Raw genomic sequence first — 17625 nt, forward strand, 5'->3', positions numbered from 1 at the left:
AAGCTCTGTGACTCCATCGAGGGGAAAAGGCAAAGTGACCAATTCACATAGTACACGTGTTATTGATAGGATGTCCTAGAATGCTGCTAAAGGCTAAACCTTAAGATGGACAGTATACACCGGGTGGCCATGAAAGGGGGTGAAGATGAGGCCTCACGGAGGTGTACAAGAGGCCACCTCAGGCATGAGAGGCGTCAATTAGACAGTGCTGCAGTGACAGGACATTTTCTAGACCTTTCAGTCGAAGACAACTAATAAAGCTTATTCCACTGGTTTCCTGAAACAGCAAAACTCTTAAAAGGCAGACCAATAAAAAGTGCCTGAGTTCTAACAAGTCAGGTCTCTGCAGCTGGTCCACTCTGGAGAGTATCCGGAGACTGAAGCTTTTGGGGTGTTCATCGCCCTGGCTGTGGTGACAAGCCTTCACAAAATAAAAGCTTACTTGCAACAGGTTTCAAGTAAATACTTCAGATTTCAAATAAGCACCAACCCGTATTTTCAGTATACCAAGAAACGAATAAACCCAATCTTAAACTTCATGATAAAAATAAGAACTTTTTTAAGGAGGCCTATGTATGTGAACAGTACATTTCTTCAGAATTCCCATGCTGAACAGAAGCATTACCATAAAAAATTACCTTTCTCTTATGAATTCCTTTTACCCACAATACTGCAAATAATTTAAACAGAAAAATAATTAATTTAACCTATACAGGGGAGCTCTAGACAAGAACACTGTAAGATTTGTTTCAAATAACAGATTTACTGCACACCTGTAATTCTAAGTACGCCACCAAAAAGTACGCTGAAAGGGCTGAGCCAGGGCATTCGTAGCAGTATGCCGGGGGAATATGAGAACCAGTTTGGAAGTATCCGAGTAAGCCGCCAGGCCGGCCCCACGCGTAATACAGTGCAAAAGAGGAAGTTGAGGTGAACTGCTTCTACATCCAGAAACGTCATGGCTGCTGCTACCAGCTTTAAGGCTTCCAAACTGAATTCCTGAATGGTAAAGCAGTAAAAATGTCACCTACTTTATCCCTCATGTCCCAAAACTGGTTCACACACTCCTAAAAATAAAAAAATAATTTGGCCTGCCATCTCTTACAAAATTCTAACAATTGCGTTTTCAAAGCCACATTCCTGGTTCTTGGAACTACTATACCTTATTATCAATGGAAGTAGCAATTCAGCGGTTCAACCAAATCACGAAAACACAAATTTGGGAGTTATTCCAAAAACTAATTCGAATGAGACCCAACTGTACTATACAGAAATTCTAAGCTTGTATTGAAGCAGCAGTCCCAAAAACCAAGAACACTGCATCTGGGATGCCACATGACACGCCCTTCAGACAAAAAGAAACTTCACTCTTGCCCTAGGAGCACTGGCAGGAATGATATGGCCGATCGAGGCAGGAAAACAAATCTCACACCGCAACATTTTTCCATCCGTGTTATCTGGAGAACTACTACACGGGAGCGGCCTACATGACTGTACACAGAAGTTCACGGTGCCTAGTGCTTCTGGCATGTCATGGTCAAAGTAAGTGATGGGACAATGATGGCAGTGGGCCAATCATAATTTCGAAACTCAATGCTGGGAGCACCAGTACACATACCAAAATGGCCTATCCAAGTGGCATCTCTGCCACTGAAATGTTAAACATTGGACAATTCAAACTTGAATCTCTTTTCATTATGAATGCTCCAGAAAACCAGTAACTTTCAGTCCTTCAAAAAGACTCCATTTAAGGGTTATTTGATTCTAGTTTCCCTTGGGGGAGACCTCAAGGCATCCACACAAATTGTTCTCAATCAATAGTTTTGTCTAAACCAGGACTGAGCAATCTTTTCAGCCCTGAATGCCACCAGCAGGGCCAAGAATCAGGAAAGAAAGAAGACAAAAGCAGAACAAGAATGTGAAAAGGAAGAGGATCCACATGGTGTGCACAGGAAGTGAGGCAGAGGACCTTGGGGACAACCGGCCTCCTAGGACCTCCTGGTGGCAGCAGAGTTTCGGTTGCTCCCCCCCCCACCCGCCCCCCCCACGGGGATCCGAACACCAGGCCTACCAGAGTGCGCCAGAGGGGATCACTCTGGCAGATGCCTTCCTGTGAGCTCTCTAACTGCCAGTCTACCCCGTTTCTTCCCCGGCTGGGGGGCAGCTACCAGTTTAAATAGGAGCTCATGTTTTAGGAATTTAGAATCTGAGCAGTGCAAGTTCCAACTACCAAATTTTGATCCCAGGAAGACATCCACAAAATTTAAACAAACTACCTTCCCTCCAGAATTATAAGCTAAAAGAAAAAAAAAATCTTTTGAAGAAAAGGAAAAACCTCTCCCACCTAATATGAAGAAATCAAAAAATGTCCTTAACACAAAGAGGCCCCTCTCAAGCTTAATCGAAGCCCTATTAACCATATTAAGCCAGTGAAATCATTTGTAGGCCAAAGGACCATACAAACTGCCCTGTTTGACACACAGGGGCATGACCACAAAAAAGGAGGGCGGGTAAAGCGGCTTAACTCTCAAGCCTGGACAGAACACATGCTCTACCCAGATCAACTTCCACTGACAAAAAATAACCAAGGAATTAGCCACAGAAAAGATGACACATCAGCCTTCTTACCCTACTCAACCACCAGTACCATTACCTTTTTCTTTAACCAGGTCTTTAAGTGACTGCCATTTCACATCAAAAGGTATGTTTGTAATGAAGGCTCTGTATCTTTTAGTTGGATTGGCATATGGCTCAAAGCGATTGCCTCCTCTTTTTATGTTTTTCTCCTTCCTCTTCTCATTCTGAGTAGGTCGCTCTCCTTCACTGAATTCGAAGGGGGGAAAAAAAAGGGTCCATATGTTAGCACAACATGAAAGACAGTACTTGATTTGCCAGATTCAGAATTCCACATAGTTACATCTAACACAAGACTAATATTGACATTGTTCTGAGGCATTCCGACTGAAGTGCTCCTAGAGCAGGAAAGTACAATAGTGCGCTCCTTAAAACCCACAGATCAAGACGCCATTCCCAATCAACGGTGCTCTCCGCCGCCTCCACACATTCCTAGGGGCTGTAACAGATGGGAGCCAGGAGCCAACTCCCTGCCCAAGGTGCTTACGTTTCATGCCAGAAACAGGACAAGAGAATGAAAGATTTGCAAGATTTCATGGAACAGAAATGATCTGGTGCACATAAGCCCAATCAACTTTAACTTCACAAATAAAACTCTTTTGTTGGGGGGGGATGTTTTGTAAGAAGGAATATAAAATGGTACAGCCACTATAAAGAAGTTTGGCAGTCACTCAAAAAGGTAAAACACATATTTACCATATGACCCAACAACGCCACTCCTGGGTGCAGATCCAAAAGAGATGACAGGAAGGAGCAGATACCTGTACACCAATATTCATAATAGCCAAGAGGTAGAAACAATCCAAGTGTCCAACAGGTGAATGGAGTAAAGAAACGTCACATAGCAGTACAACAAACTATTACTTAGCCATAAAAAGGCATGAAATGCTGATACATGCTGCAAAATAGGTGAAGTTTGAAATCAGTATGCTACGCAAAGCAAGTTGGACATAGAGGAAGACAGAATGGAGGTTACCAGAAGCTGGGGGGAAGTGGGAATGGGGAGTTACTGTTTAATGGATGAGAGTTTCTGTTTGGGATGAGAAAGTTCTGAAAATGGAGAGTGGTATAATGCACAACATTGCACTTAATTCCACTAAGCTGTATACTTAACATGGTTAAAATGGCATATCTTACATATATTTTACCACAATTTTTTTTTAACAGGAAAAGAAGCCATTCTCTATACAACCCCAGGAAAACCAAAGTCTGAGCAGCCCAGGTAGGTAAAAGACAATACACAGCAAACGATCCCACCTTCAGCAAAGGGTGAATGATTTTTTTGGCATGGCTTTTCCCATAATACGCTTTATCTTTGTGTGTCAGGAGGCTCCATGCCCTAACACTTCATTTCTAAGCTCTACAGATACAAATTCAGCTTAAATTAAAATGTGACATAGGTTTCACAAGAAAAGCGAACTTCCAAAGCACAGAACCAGACACTAAGTTGGAAACTTCGGCGACAGCACAGAGAAACAGGTCAGCATGTAGAGCCAGGGCAGGGCCCGCGCCCCTGGCCAAGGGGAGCTAGTCCATGAGCAGCCCACGCCTGTTCAGCCCCGTGACCACAGGCAGACCCCCGTGAGGAATGATCAGGGAACAAACAGGATCCAACAGACACAGGAAGTTCTCACTTCCTACACGGTGTCCCGCACTTTCTGCTTACCAAGCCCTATGCTTTTCACCAGTGAATATCCAGAAATTCCCAAAGCACAGAGCTTAGCAGAGACTTTGTGATCTATGACAAAAATGGAAAAAAACAAAAAGCCAAAAATCACGGGATCAATGATTTACAAACCTATCTTCATTTAATTAAAGGGCTGACCTTTGTTCTATGACATGTCTTCCTTGCATGGAAGAAGAACTTTAACATATTTACATATTTACTTGGGGGGGAAATTTTTAGGTAAGTTAAATGCCCCACATGAGGCTTTAACTCATGATCAAGAGTCGCATGCTCCATCAACTGAGCCAGCCAGCCACCCACTTGGAAAATTTTAAAGTTATCTACTTAGCAACATTTTTGTAAACCCCAAAGTTGTTTCTGCTGGTCCCTCATATCCAAACACAAGGGTGCCAAGTGGTAACCCACTGAAAGTACCCTCCTAGGCAAAAGTTAAGGAAAGCAGCTTCCTCCACGATTCTAACTACATCAACAGGCAACAAGTAGATTTCCTTCACAGAGGCTGGCAGATGTGGAGGGGTATGGCCACTCTAGTCCCCAAATTCCTGTCTACCCAGGTTAACAACAGATCCTCCTCAGGCTGACTGCACACAAGCAGATCCCAAGGAAATCTCTCAACCATGAGGCCACCTGTCTATTCCATGTGAAAGTCCAACACCCAAGTGTGCCGAAGAGTGTATTTGCTAACGTGTCTCTTATTCCTGGCAGACAGGAGCAAAGTGTTAGTAAAAATTCCTAAAATACAGATCAATCTGCATTCATGGACGTACAAAGAGTCTGTGCATAAAGAAGTATTTTAATACGTAGTTTCTTTTAAAACCTAAATACTCTGATTTACATTTAAAAACATGCTGCCACAAGGTCCATGACACAGTAATAGTTCCAGTCTGTGTTTTCACAGACTTGCTCAGCTCAGTTATTGGTTACAAAGTGTATAAATAATGAATTACAGCCAAAGCAGGTAACATAGTGGCTAGCCCATATTCTGCAGACTATTCCGGCTAAGAAGCAGCTAACTACCCAACCTGACCACAGAAGCTGGGTATTTGGTTTGGGTTAATCCAGATCACATGGCTCACCATCAAGAAAGCCTAGAATGGATTATGCCCAAGATGTGAGCACAGCACTCTGTACCCAAATCCTTCTCTGGCTAATCGTTTCCACTCTGAGACATTTCATTCTAAGTAAAAAGGGTGAGAATTATCTCGTTTCACTTCCAGCTTCTCAAAAAAAACTGACTTTTGTAAATCCAATGATTACCACCAATTCTTTTTTTAAAAAAATTTGTAATTTCTACCTCCAACGTGGGGCTCAGACTCATGACCAAGATCAAAAGTCACATGTTCTACTGACTGAACCAGCCAGGCACCGGCCCCTTTCTAATTTTTTAAATTTATTTTTTCTTTTTCATTTTTTTTTTATTTTTTAAGTGACCTCTACACCATCAACCCTTCTTTTCTTTTAAATTTTTTTTTAATGTTTTATTTATTTTTGATACAGAGAGAGACAGAGCATGAGAGGGGAAGGGGCAGAGAGAGAAGGACACAGAACCGGAAGCAGGCTGCAGGCTCCAGGCTCTGAGCCAGCCGTCAGCACAGAGCCTGACGCGGGGCTCGAACCCACGAACGTGAGATCTGACCTGAGCCAAAGTCGGAGGCTTAACCGACTGAGCCACCCAGGCGCCCCTCCATCAACCCTTCTTGACAGAACTGTAGATCAACCTCAAAGAAACCTCACTCAAGACATATATTCAAGGATGGAGAATGTGAGGGTTTTAAGGGTGGTATCCTGGGAGTGCCTGGGTGGTTCAGTCGGTTAGGCATCCAACTCTTGATTTCGGTTCAGGTCATGAGTTCAAGCCCCATCACAATCTGTGCTGACAGTGTGAAGCCCAGAGTGGGATTCTCTCTCTCCCTCTGTTCCTCCCTCGATTGTGCTCTCTCAGAATAAAGTTAAAAAAAAAACCACACACACACAACAAACAAACATGGTATGCTGAATGTCCAATCTGATCTTCTCACTTATCTTCAGGATAAAATTGAGGGAATATTATTCTGTTGCCCTAAGATATTTATAACATTTAATTCCAAAATCTTTTTAGAAGTTTTTAGGAGCACCTGGGTGGCTCAATTGGTTAAGTGGCCAACATCAGCCCAGGTCATGATCTCACAGTTCATGAGTTCGAGCCCATCGGGCTCTGCACTGCTGCCTCAGATTCTGTGTCTCCCTCTCTCTCTGCTCCTACCCCACTTGCACTCAGTCTCTCTCTCTCTCTCTCTCTAAAAATAAACATTAAAAAAAATAAAAGAAAAAAAACGTTTTTGTAAGTGGATTCTATTTTGACATAGATAAAATAAATTGCTTACTCCCAAATACCCCAAATTTAGATTATAGACATTAAAAATGTTAAACACACACCTACCATATGACCCAGGCATTCACAGCCAGACACTTACGCAAGAGAAAATGAAGCATACATTTGTAAAAAACTTGTACCTAAATGTTCACAGCAACACTTGACTGGAAATCTGTCTACTAAACAGGTAAATGAAAAACCAAATTGTAGTAGAACCATAAACTGAAAGACTATTCAGCAACAAAAAGTAAAAAACTATACCTCACAAAAAGGAATCTCAATATAATCCTACTTGAACAAACCAGACCAAAAAAAGGAGCATAATCTAGGATTCCATCATATAAAATTTTATATGTGAGAAAATCTAATCTGGCAAACAAATCCACACCAGGGTCTTTGAACCTCAGCACTGCCGGCACTCTGGCCAGTTTTGCTGTGTGGCGCTGCCATGTGTGTGTGTCCCTGACCTCTACCCAGAGGCTCCAGGAGCAACCCCAGCCCTCAGTCTTAACGGTGAAAATCTAAAATGTCTCCAAGACACTTCTAACTAAATGTCCCCGGGGCGGGGGGGCCCCAACTACACAGAGAACCACTGATGACACTGACGGAAAGCAGATCTACAGTTGGGGGGGGGGGGCGGATAGGGGGCATTCAGAATTACAAAGAGGAGAGAAAAAATCTGTGGGGTTCACAGATATATTTATTACATGGATTCAGTGAGGGATTCACAATACTGACACTTACCAACCTACACATTTCCAACATGTGTGCTTATTGTGCCAATAATACAATATAGTTTTATGTTTATTTTTATTACTTAGAGCGCGCGCGCACACACACACACACACACACACACACACACACACAAGCAGGGAAAGGACAGTGAGAGAGGGAAAGAAGAGAATCCCAAGCAAGCTCAGCATGGTTAGTGCAGAGCCCATTACGGGCCTTGATCCCACAAACCATGAGATCACGACCTGAGCCGACACCAGGAGTCAAACAAGCCACGCAGGCACCTCGACAATGCAGACTTTCCATAAAGTTCCTAATTATGCTTGTGAAATTTCAAACCTAACTCCCATAACTTGACTTGTAACTCCCAACATAAAGTAGATTTTAAAGTAATCTTTCAAAGAGACTGAAGCCACAATAAGAGATATACCCAGGCCAGCTAAACGTCTCACCAATATTCTGCTTGCTAACTGGCTCTCAACTCCCAACTTCAATGAACATCCATCTCCTCTGGCCCCCAATCACCCACCTTTCTGGAAGTCCTAAACAGGCACGATATAAATAAGTTTTTTTTCTAACATTCTATCAACCTATCTCATAATACAAGAAAAACCAAACCTAAAGTATCTGTTAAATATCTTCCAAGTCATTAAGATGAATTTTCATACGGCTCTGGACTTGTTTCACTGACTGCATTCTTTGAGAACTGATCGTTTTGCTTGTCCCTGCTCTGCCATGCTAGAATTATACTGTACCTAAAGACCACAACTAAAAAGACAGGGCCTGCTCCACAAAGAAACTGCTACATTTGCTGAATTCCTACCCTCTTTCTCTTATGCCTCCATGACATTCAATGCTCTCATTGCTTTTAGTTTTTCAACCAAGAGTGCAGTGTGAAATGGCAACCCCAACAGCCTGAAAACCTGATCAGATCTCCTGGGGGAAAGAGTCCCTCCTCCCCGCCAATTCCCTTGAGAACCACTGCTCACGTTAGGTCCTCAGCTCGGCTAACATAGTCAGTGCTCAGAGCACTCCTCCTGGCCCCAGCTCTTTGCCTCACTGGTTCTTTAGCAGCAAAACCAGCATAACCTGTACCCAGGATAGCTCACAGGGATGCTTTGAGAATCAACAAACAAACGAACAAAAAGCAGCTTGGTAAATGTTAAGCACTATATCAAAAGGAGCAGCATGACCGGTAATTAAGCAGCACATATCCAGGTCTTTGCTAGGCCTCAGCTCCTTCCTTACTGTCCACAGTTACAGGACTGAAGGACACTCAGCACTCAGTAACAGTGGCACTGACAGACCTCTGTACCAATAATTTTCACGGGGATGGATTCACCCCTAGCCATCTCCTGTTACGTGAGGGCGGTGGCTGAGGCCCCCTAGGCACTGCCACTACAGACTACAGAAAGAGCAATTCAGCTTTCAACTGACTGTGCAACACAGAAATGGAAGAGCCCACCTGAGAACCCCAAAAAGAAACAATCTAATCTTTGCAGAGCACCTCTTTGCGTAGCCATGAATACAATCAAAGAAACAAGTAAATGTGGAGCTGGCAGCATGCATTCAAATAATGCGGGGCCCCCATTCTAAAGTTGAGCTCACAATGTTATGTGCCTCAAAAATCCTTTTTATCAACTATACACTTTTTAAAATACAGCACTCAAATCATTGCAAAGCAAAGAATGCGGTTTAAATAAAACACTTCCAGTGACCGTGTTTGGAGAGGTTGCCAGGGTAGCACTGTGGAAGCAACAAGGCCCTTGGAGTCAGGATGGCCACCCAGTCTCTGGGTCAATTTCCTTAACCCGAGTTTTCTCAATTGTTTAATCTTTCTTTCTCGGTTCTAAAACAGAGTTAACACGTTACCTCCCTGGGAAGCTATGCTAAATACACTTTATTTCTGAAATGACCACTCCATCTCTCAAATTTCTGATGCAGCCACAAGGTTAATCTGGAAAAGGAACAGGTTAAGTCACTGATTTTAAATATATGGTGCAACCTTTACTTAACTGGGGGCAGGGCACCTAAACCCATATATAGTCCTCTAAAATGAATGCTTTGTCCCCAACCAAACATACTAAATATACTCTAACTCTGAATCTTGACTGCCTTTAGATGAAAATTTCTCATCAAAATAAAACAAGTCCTCCCACACCCAGGAGAAAAAGACTGGAAAACAAGCAGCTTTCCTATGGGGTCCTGATCAAGCGTGCTTGCTCACTGCCTTTTTGGAGTTCAGCACACTCCTCTCCCAGTACAGACAGGTCAGAGGAACCGTTTCACTCCATTCCCTCAAAGGCCTTCAAGATAACAATCTGGATTCCTTAGCCAGAAATTCATTGCCCACCACCTGGGCCCCCAGTTTTAGCATAAATGCTACCGCAGCTCCAGTTCTCCACAAACAGCAAAGCTGACACCTAAATCCCTAGGCTTGGGACCCTCCCCTTCCTGCCCCTCCCCACTCTTCTTCTCTCAGCCTCCTCCAACAGCTCCCTGGGGGCAGGTTAGTGGGGAGGGAGGGTGGCCCCTCCAAGCCCCCAGCCAGATAAATCCTTTTACTTCTCACAGCCGAATTACCCGAATTACCCTCGTACAGAAATGTAAATTGCCTCCTCTTCAGGGCAAAGACATTATTCCAAAGAGCTCAGTTTCCTAAGCTGCTTTATACAAAAAAAAAAAAAAAAAAAAAAAAAAAAAAAAAAAAAAAAAAAAAAAAAAAAAAAAAAAAAAAAAAAAAAAAAAAAAAAAAAAAAAAAAAAAAAAAAAAAAAAAAAAAAAAAAAAAAAAAAAAAAAAAAAAAAAAAAAAAATTCCACCAGGCCCAAGAAACCGAGTTACATGTTGCTAGCTAATTAAAATATCCTCTATTAAGCAATCCTAACTCTGGGTTCTTTCCAACAAGAGCTATTTTATCTCTAAAAACCTTCCATTCTTCCTAATAGTCCACATCTTAAATTAATCAATCAAAGTGACTACCTGAAAAAAGCACAGGGGAAAATGGGAAGTTTGAGAACTGCACCCCAGCTGCTACAATCTAAAATTAATCCAACTTCTCCCGGAACAGTCCAGCAGCACTTCCCCCTGGGATAAATCCTTTCACAGAAAAAATAGGGGAAATAAACGCCCCCAAATATGGCCCTCAAAAATCCTACAAAGTTCCACTGAACAAATGATGAAAAGCGTCCAAATGAACACATTTCTTCCCAGTTTTCAACACTAACGTGTTGGAAATACTTCCGGGATGCCTTTTCTGATTTCTCGTGGTTTTCTGTTCCTCTCCACCTAAGGAGAGAAAGTTTAACAAAGCTAGTGTTTATTTAGTGAATGCTCGTTAACGAAAAGCAATTTAACTAATTTCACTTTCAATCTCTAGGCGTGTTAAAAGTTAGTCGGAAGGCAAATTCAGGAGAGACAGAAAAGTCTTATAAAAGCAACCAGAACCTGGAGAAAGGGCGAGAATAAGTCCCCACATAAAGGCTCCAGTTTGGGAAGAGGAAAAAGTTCTGGACGTGGACAGGGATTGACGAGTTGCACCAACACTGTGAATACGCTTAATGCCATTGAATCGCGCGATCAAAAATGGTTAAAACTGCAAGTTTTACGTTATGCGTATTACCACAAAGGGTTTTTTTTCCCCCTTTAGTTTGTAGGAAATCAAACGTGGGCCCAGACTCCTCATCCCCTCGCCAGAGAACGGTTGGGTCGTAGCCACGTCTTTCAGGTGATTGTAATCAGAATGAATGGGTTGCATGGGGACACAGGAATTAAACCTGAAAAACCGAGGACACCCCTCCCTCAGAGCCCTCCGCTGCTTTAAAAAGGTGACCAAGTTTGCAGGTGCGTGAGCCCGCCTGATGATGGAAAATCTTCCCCTGGAACACGGAAGAGGCTTTTTTTCCCCCCTCTCCGCTCCTCTTTGTTTCTGGTTTCTACGCGTGAACCCCGAGCAACAGGGTCCGACCTCTTTACAAATACGTACTGCGCACCTGGGGAGGAGCGAGGGACGCCACGACGGACTCGAGACGGGGCCACCGCGCAGAGCCGGCGCGGTTCCGACCGAGGCACTTCCCGCCGGGCGGGGGAAGGGGAAAAGGAAGAGGAGGCGCCACGGAGCGGCCTCGCGGTCCCGGCCGAATGAAACCTACCCGCCTCGGCTGCCGTTTACCGGGGTTCACCGCGCGCGAAACCCTGCGCGCGCAGTCCCTCCCCTCCCCCCCACTTCGCGGATCGGGAAACTGAGACCCCAAGGCGGTAGGGGACGGGGGGTTGTGAAACCACTCGACCCAAGGTCACCCGGCAGGCGAGCGGGCCGCGGACTCAGCGACTCCCCGGCCCCGCGCCATCATCCCCACGCGCAGGGCCCCGGCCGCAGGCCTCGGCGTCGGGCCGAGCCTAGAGGAACCGGCGGGGTGGTGGACTGAGGCCTGCGAGGAGGGAGCGACCCTCGAGGGGTCCACGGGACCGCCCGGCTTCCCTCCTCACGGCCACGGCCGCCCCCACCCTCGGAAGGCCCGGCGGGGAAGGCCCGGGCCGAGGCCGCGCCGGTGGGAGGCCGCCAACAGACCTAACGGAGCCGCCGCCGGCCGCCGCGAAGATGACCGGCCCAGGGACAAGGAGCCGTGGAATACTCACCCCTTCGGGCCCGGAGCCCCGTTGCCGCTTGGCACGCCGGGCGCGCCGCTCTCTTCCTCCATTTTAGGCTCCGTCGCCGCCACCTCGGCCGCCGCTTCGACCCCTGCCGCCATTTTCTCCGCGTCTGGGCTTTGTGTGAGGGAGCGGGCTGCACGGCGCTGCGCCTGCGCGCTCACGTGACTCGGCGCGACCAGTAACGCCTGCGCGCGCCGGGACCGGCTCCGCTTCGTCCCCTCCTGCCGCGGGCCACGCCCCTGCTCCAGGCCACGCCCCCGCCGCGCGCAAGCGCGCCCTGCAGCTGTGATTCATTCATTACCGCAGAGAATTTGCTTTAGGCACCTAGTGGATACTCCACCCGCGCTCCAAGTCTCGTAGGAGAATATCTCCCCACGTCCCCACCTGGACCTACTCATTCCCAGCTTTCTGTAATCAGAGCTGGCGCAGAGGCAACGAGAAAGTTCTGTTTACTAGAATATAAAGGAGTTAGCTAGGCAAGGAGGGGAGGATACTAGGCAAGCCAGGCAGAACTTCTGTGCAAGATGCTGTCTCCCTAAGCAAGGATAATCCTGTACCAAGAATGTCTGTGGCCTCTGGTCTGTCTCCTGGCACAGCTCGTGGGCTACATTCCTCTCACCGAACCCATTAACCAACAACCAAAACACGTAGCTGAAGATTTAGCATGTGCTCATAGATGTTTCTTTCTTTCTTTTTAATTTTTGAGTTTATTTATTTTGAGAGAGAAAGGGAGGGGTGGATGGAGAGAGAAGCCCAAGCAGGCTTCGTGCTGTTAGCTGGGAGCCCGACGAGGGGCTGGATGCCACGAACCGAGAAATCATGAGCCAAAACCAAGAATCAGATCCTCAACCGACTGAACCACACAGGCTCCCCAAACATGGATGTTTCTTGAGTGGATGAACAAGCAAGATTCCAAACATGATGGAAGAAATTAGTCACAGGCCAGGAGAGCCCATTAATCTTTAGTGGGACCCCTTTCTGCCTGCCCCTGGATTCCTTTGTCCTGAAGGCTTGGCTCCTTCCAGAAACAGGTTTTCAAGGGCTGTTACAGAATGTGTCCTGGGGAAACCACATTGGCTTGGGAAGAGGCCAGAGCCCAGGAGAATATGCAGAGGCCTCAGGCTCCCTTTCCCCACAGCACCCCTGTCCTGTCCCCAGTGTCTTTGAAGTGCTTCGCTGAGCAATCTTGCAGAAGTTTCCATCCACCACCAAACTCTCTCTGGGCTTACAAAGGGAAAGTTCTCTCTACCCCTTCTCTCACAGAATGGCTATCGTCGAGCTCTGGGGGAAGATCTCATCCTCCACCCCTCCTAGCTGCTTAATTCTTCCTGGTGGTGCTGCCCCAGAGAAGAAACCCAGTAGCTCAGCCTGACAAGAGGGTAGGCCCCACTCCCATGAAGTTCCCAAACTCACGTGTCTCACAAAATGCCCTCGTATCACCCGTCTTCAAGGACCTCCTCCTCCCACACCCCCTCTGCTCTACTAAAATTTCCTGGGCACACCAACTCTTTCCCGTGGCCCACTGGAATCTAGGCTTACCCATCCTGGCCCTAGACTGAGGGGTCCCTGGGACTGAAGGAGCCTCACAAACCTCTGAATTCCTTTGCTCAGCAAACCTCAGACGTAGTGGATGAGACCATAACCGTCTATCAGAATGAGGGCAAGAAGTCCGAATCCAATGCAAAGCAGCAGGGACAAGAAGCCACCTGTCTCTCCAATCCCTTCTCTTATTTATGTTGTATTTATTATTGAGACAGAGAGAAACAGAGCATGAGCAGGGGCGGGGCAGAGAGAGAGGAAGACACAGAATCTGAAGCAGGTTCCAGGCTCTGAGCTGTCAGCACAGAGCCCGAACGCGGAGCTCAAAACTCACAAACCATAAGATCATGAGCTGAGCCGAAGTCAGACGCTCAACCCACTGAGCCACCCAGGTGCCCCTCTCCAATCCCTTCTCACTGAGGAGACAAGCTCTTCCAGGCTAGGCTCCTATGGGCTGGGGGCTGGTTGACTTAATCCAACACTGCCCACATAACCGGGTTTTGCCATCTCCTGAACTATTATCTTCTTCACTCTCCTTTAATTAGCACACTTTCTTTTCCTTTCAAGAAATAGGCTTTTAGGGGCTCCTGGGTGGCTCATTTGGTTAAGTGTCCAACTCTTGATTTTGGCTCAGGGTTTGTGGGCTGGAGCCCCGTGTCAGGCTCTGTGCTGTCAGAGGCTCTGCTTGGGATGCCTTCTCTCCCACTCTCTCTGCCTGTCCACTGCACGCACGTGTGCAAGTACACACCCTCTCTCTCAAAATAAGCATAAAAAAAGATGCGCTTTTATTTTTTTAATGTTTTATTTATTTTTGATACAGAGAGAGACAGAGCTTGAGAGGGGAAGGGGCAGAGAGAGAAGGAGACACAGAACCAGAAGCAGGCTCCAGGCTCTGAGCTAACTGCCAGCCTGCCAGCACAGAGCCTGACGAGGGGCTCGAACCCACGAATGTGAGATCTGACCTGAGCCGAAGTCGGAGGCTTAACCCACTGAGCCACCCAGGCGCCCCAGAAATGTGCTTTTAAACTCTGCTTTACATCACAGCACATGTTGAAAAGTTGCTAAAATAGCGTAATGTGAAAAATAGGATGATGCTGTTAGAAATTCAGTCATGCTCCCTGCCAACAGCTCTGAGCCGAAGGCTTGCTCTCTCTTTTGCTAGAGTTGAGGGTCATTAAAGACCGCCTACCATCAAACTACAACCTTCTCCTCGTTTATCTAAGTGTTAGAAGAGGGGCGCCGGGGTGGCTCAGTCAGTTAGGGGTCTGGCTCTTGATTTTAGCTCAGGTCATGATCTCTCGGGTCTTGGGTTTGAGCCCCTCATAAGGCTCCATGCTGAGGGTGTGGAGCATGCTTGGAATTCTCTCTCCCTTCCCCTCTCCCTCTCTCTCTCAAAATAAATAAGTAAACTTAAGGGGCATCTGGGTGGCTCAGTCGGTTGAGCATCGGGCCTTGGCTCAGGTTATGATCTCATGGTTTGTGGGTTCGAGCTCCATGTCAGGCTCTGTGCTGACAGCTCAGAGCCTGGAGCCTGCTTCAGATTCTGTGTCTCCCTCTCTCTCTGCCCCTTCCATGCTCATGCTCTCTCTCTCTCTCTTAAGAATAAAGATTTTAAAATTAAAAAATAAGTAAACTTAAAAAAAAAAGGATTTGAAGAGATTTGCAAAGGAAACGACTTTCTCTCTGCATAAGGGCGCATCCTGGGGCCTCCGCACCAGCCCCAGGCGCAGCACTCTCCAATGCCCCGAGAGAGGCAGGTGCCTGGCCTGTGGAAAGGGCTGCAGAGGGCCCCGAGCACCGGCCGAGCTGAGACGCTTGGGTAGGACCTGTGCTGCAGGCCACCAGAAGCCTGGAGAGCCCCGCTTACCTTTCCGGCTGCCTCCGTCCTGCCCCTCCGCCCCTCAATCCAGGGCTCCAGGAATGGCTTATCTACCATTGGGCTCCTCCCATAAGACACGCAGGTGCCAGTGTCCAGACCTTTGCCCCATGGCCAGGCCGGCTTCATCTATTCTCTAAGGCAGAAAGGCTTTTTCTCTGTCTCTGGGTGAGCCACAACCCAGACGAGCATTCTTGAAGAAAACAATAGGACATACCAGACACTGCTTTGGCCCGTCAGGGATGTGTGACCTTGGGTGAGAACCCCACGGCTCTGAGCCTCTGTGTGCTCATCTGCAAATGGGATTAATTAAGGGAACCCCAGATCCTACCTTTCAGATCTGCTCTGAGGAATAAATAGGGCCCAATGCAGAGAACCCTCAAAAGTATGCAGCTCAGAAATAGCTCAAGAAGTAGATCCTGTTACGAGCAGGACCATATTCTGCTTCCTTTCCTGAGTCCTCCCAGAAGCAGGAAGCAGAAAGCTCAGCACAAGGTGGGGGGGTCGTGTGGACCGGGGGTCAGCCCTAACTCTACTTCCTAGAGCTGGAGGGGGCTCAAAGGCTTCTCGGCTCTGAGCCTGGGTCTTATCTGTTAAGATGTGTGGTCTACTCTACAGGCAAAGTAAGTGGAAACTGTTCCTCTTACATCTATTTATTTTAAGTTGTTTATTATATAATCCTGCTCCCTGCTCTTCCCTGGAACACTCGGGCTTGGCTTCTTCCAGTGTTGCACAACAGATCCCTCAAAACCAGCTGGGGGTTCCATTTTGTTCCTTCGAACCTCTGAGCGGTCCCTTACTCCCCTCGGGTCCCAAGAGCCTCCCTTTTGGGCCACGGTTCAGAAACGTAACTGACAAGTCCGTTTTGTCCAGCAAGGGCTCCTTTTATTCTGTCAGGGTGGGTTTGGGAAATGCAGTGCAACTGTAGAAGGTCAAGGGTGCCAGGAAAGCGAACCTGCCAGTGCAGAGAAGTGCAAGAAGCTTGCGGAGCCTCCCAGCCCCATGGGTGTCCTGGTTCACCCACGGCTGCGGCTGCCAGCCCACAAGGTGGACCTCAGAACGAGTTCAGGGTGCCTGCTCTGTCCGAAGCCCGGGACCACACCCATCTGTCCCCGGGTATGACGGTGTGCAAAACAGCTGGAAAACATCTTCGGGTGGGATCACAGAACCAGCTCTGCTTGGTGGCTCCTGGCCTAAAAAGCATTGTGGCCGGGCAGCAAGGGTCGGGCAGTTTCGTCCTTCCGGATGCCGCAGCATCACCAGCTGCCTCTGGCCCTATTGGCCCGGCCTTCACACAGGGGTTTCCTCTGCCACCTTCTTCAGGAGTCCGGCTGCCAGCGAGGAGTGCGGGGTGGCCTCAGAGCCGTCCACATCCCGGATCTTCAGGCGAACTTTCTGGTTGGTCCTTCTCCACTCGGAGTACAGCTGACAGTGGTAGCGGAAGGAGACCTGCAGGGGAGTGGGGGGCCGGGGTTGGGAGTGCCAGCTGGAGGGTCCCCACCCCCAAGGGAGGAAGACTGAGCCCCTGGGGCACATGCTTTGGCCCAAACCAGGGCTGGGCTCATGCTTCCAGAAGCAGGGACACATGTATTTCTCACACAGACTGTGTACATACACCCATTTCTCTCCTCACCGGCAATCGGGACCCTGCAAAAGTGCAGGCTCTGCGGCAGGGAGCAAGGGGCTCCTTGTTTCAGAATGGGACCCAAGTGGTACAGTCTCTCCAAAGGGATTAAATGTCACTGGGTCATATAGTTGCCAAAACTTGGAAGCCATCAAGACGTCCTTGGTAAGTGAGTGGACGGATACACTGGGGGGCATCCGGACAAGGGATATTATTCAGCGCTAACAAGAAATGAGCTCTCCAGCCATGAAAAGGCATTGAGGAACCTTAAGTGCATATTACTAAGTGAAAGGAACCAGTCGGAAGGGCTACACACTGTAGGATCCCGGCTCTATGATGTTCGGGGAGGAAGAATCGAGACAGTAAAAGGAGTTTAGGGAAGGGAGGGATGCACAGGTGGGGCGTGGAGGATTTGTAGAGCAGTGGAAACTGCTCCGCACACACGCCGTGACGTCCGTAACTGCTCTGCACACATGCCGTGACCTACGTAACTGCTCCGCACACACGCCGTGACGTCCATAAGTACTC

General features: G+C 47.5%; 2 protein-coding genes across 10 annotated transcripts in view; both read right to left on the reverse strand.

Annotated features, from left to right (window-relative positions):
* Nucleotides 1-12188, reverse strand: part of HNRNPM (heterogeneous nuclear ribonucleoprotein M) — a 38259-nt gene extending 26071 nt beyond the window's left edge. For 6 of the 7 annotated variants that reach the window (XM_029918355.1, XM_029918353.1, XM_029918354.1 and 3 more), the window contains exons 1-2: nucleotides 12044-12188; nucleotides 2654-2823 (exon numbers count right to left, since the gene is read on the reverse strand). In XM_029918355.1, the coding sequence (XP_029774215.1) occupies nucleotides 2654-2823; nucleotides 12044-12156 (283 nt within the window). In that variant the 5' untranslated portion in view covers nucleotides 12157-12188. Of the gene's footprint in view, nucleotides 1-2653; nucleotides 2824-12043 lie in introns of those variants that run through there. The other variant, XM_029918356.1, reaches the window with a different exon arrangement.
* A 4148-nt stretch (nucleotides 12189-16336) lies between these two features.
* The window catches only part of MARCHF2 (membrane associated ring-CH-type finger 2), a 13267-nt gene continuing 11978 nt past the window's right edge, over nucleotides 16337-17625 (reverse strand). For 2 of the 3 annotated variants that reach the window (XM_029918114.1, XM_029918112.1), the window contains one exon: nucleotides 16337-16922. In XM_029918114.1, coding sequence (XP_029773974.1) covers nucleotides 16764-16922 — 159 coding nt within the window. In that variant the 3' untranslated portion in view covers nucleotides 16337-16763. The remainder of the gene's footprint in view (nucleotides 16923-17625) is intronic. The other variant, XM_029918113.1, reaches the window with a different exon arrangement.

The sequence above is a fragment of the Suricata suricatta genome, chromosome 12, assembly GCF_006229205.1.
Source record: "Suricata suricatta isolate VVHF042 chromosome 12, meerkat_22Aug2017_6uvM2_HiC, whole genome shotgun sequence".
Taxonomy (NCBI): Eukaryota; Metazoa; Chordata; class Mammalia; order Carnivora; family Herpestidae; genus Suricata; species Suricata suricatta.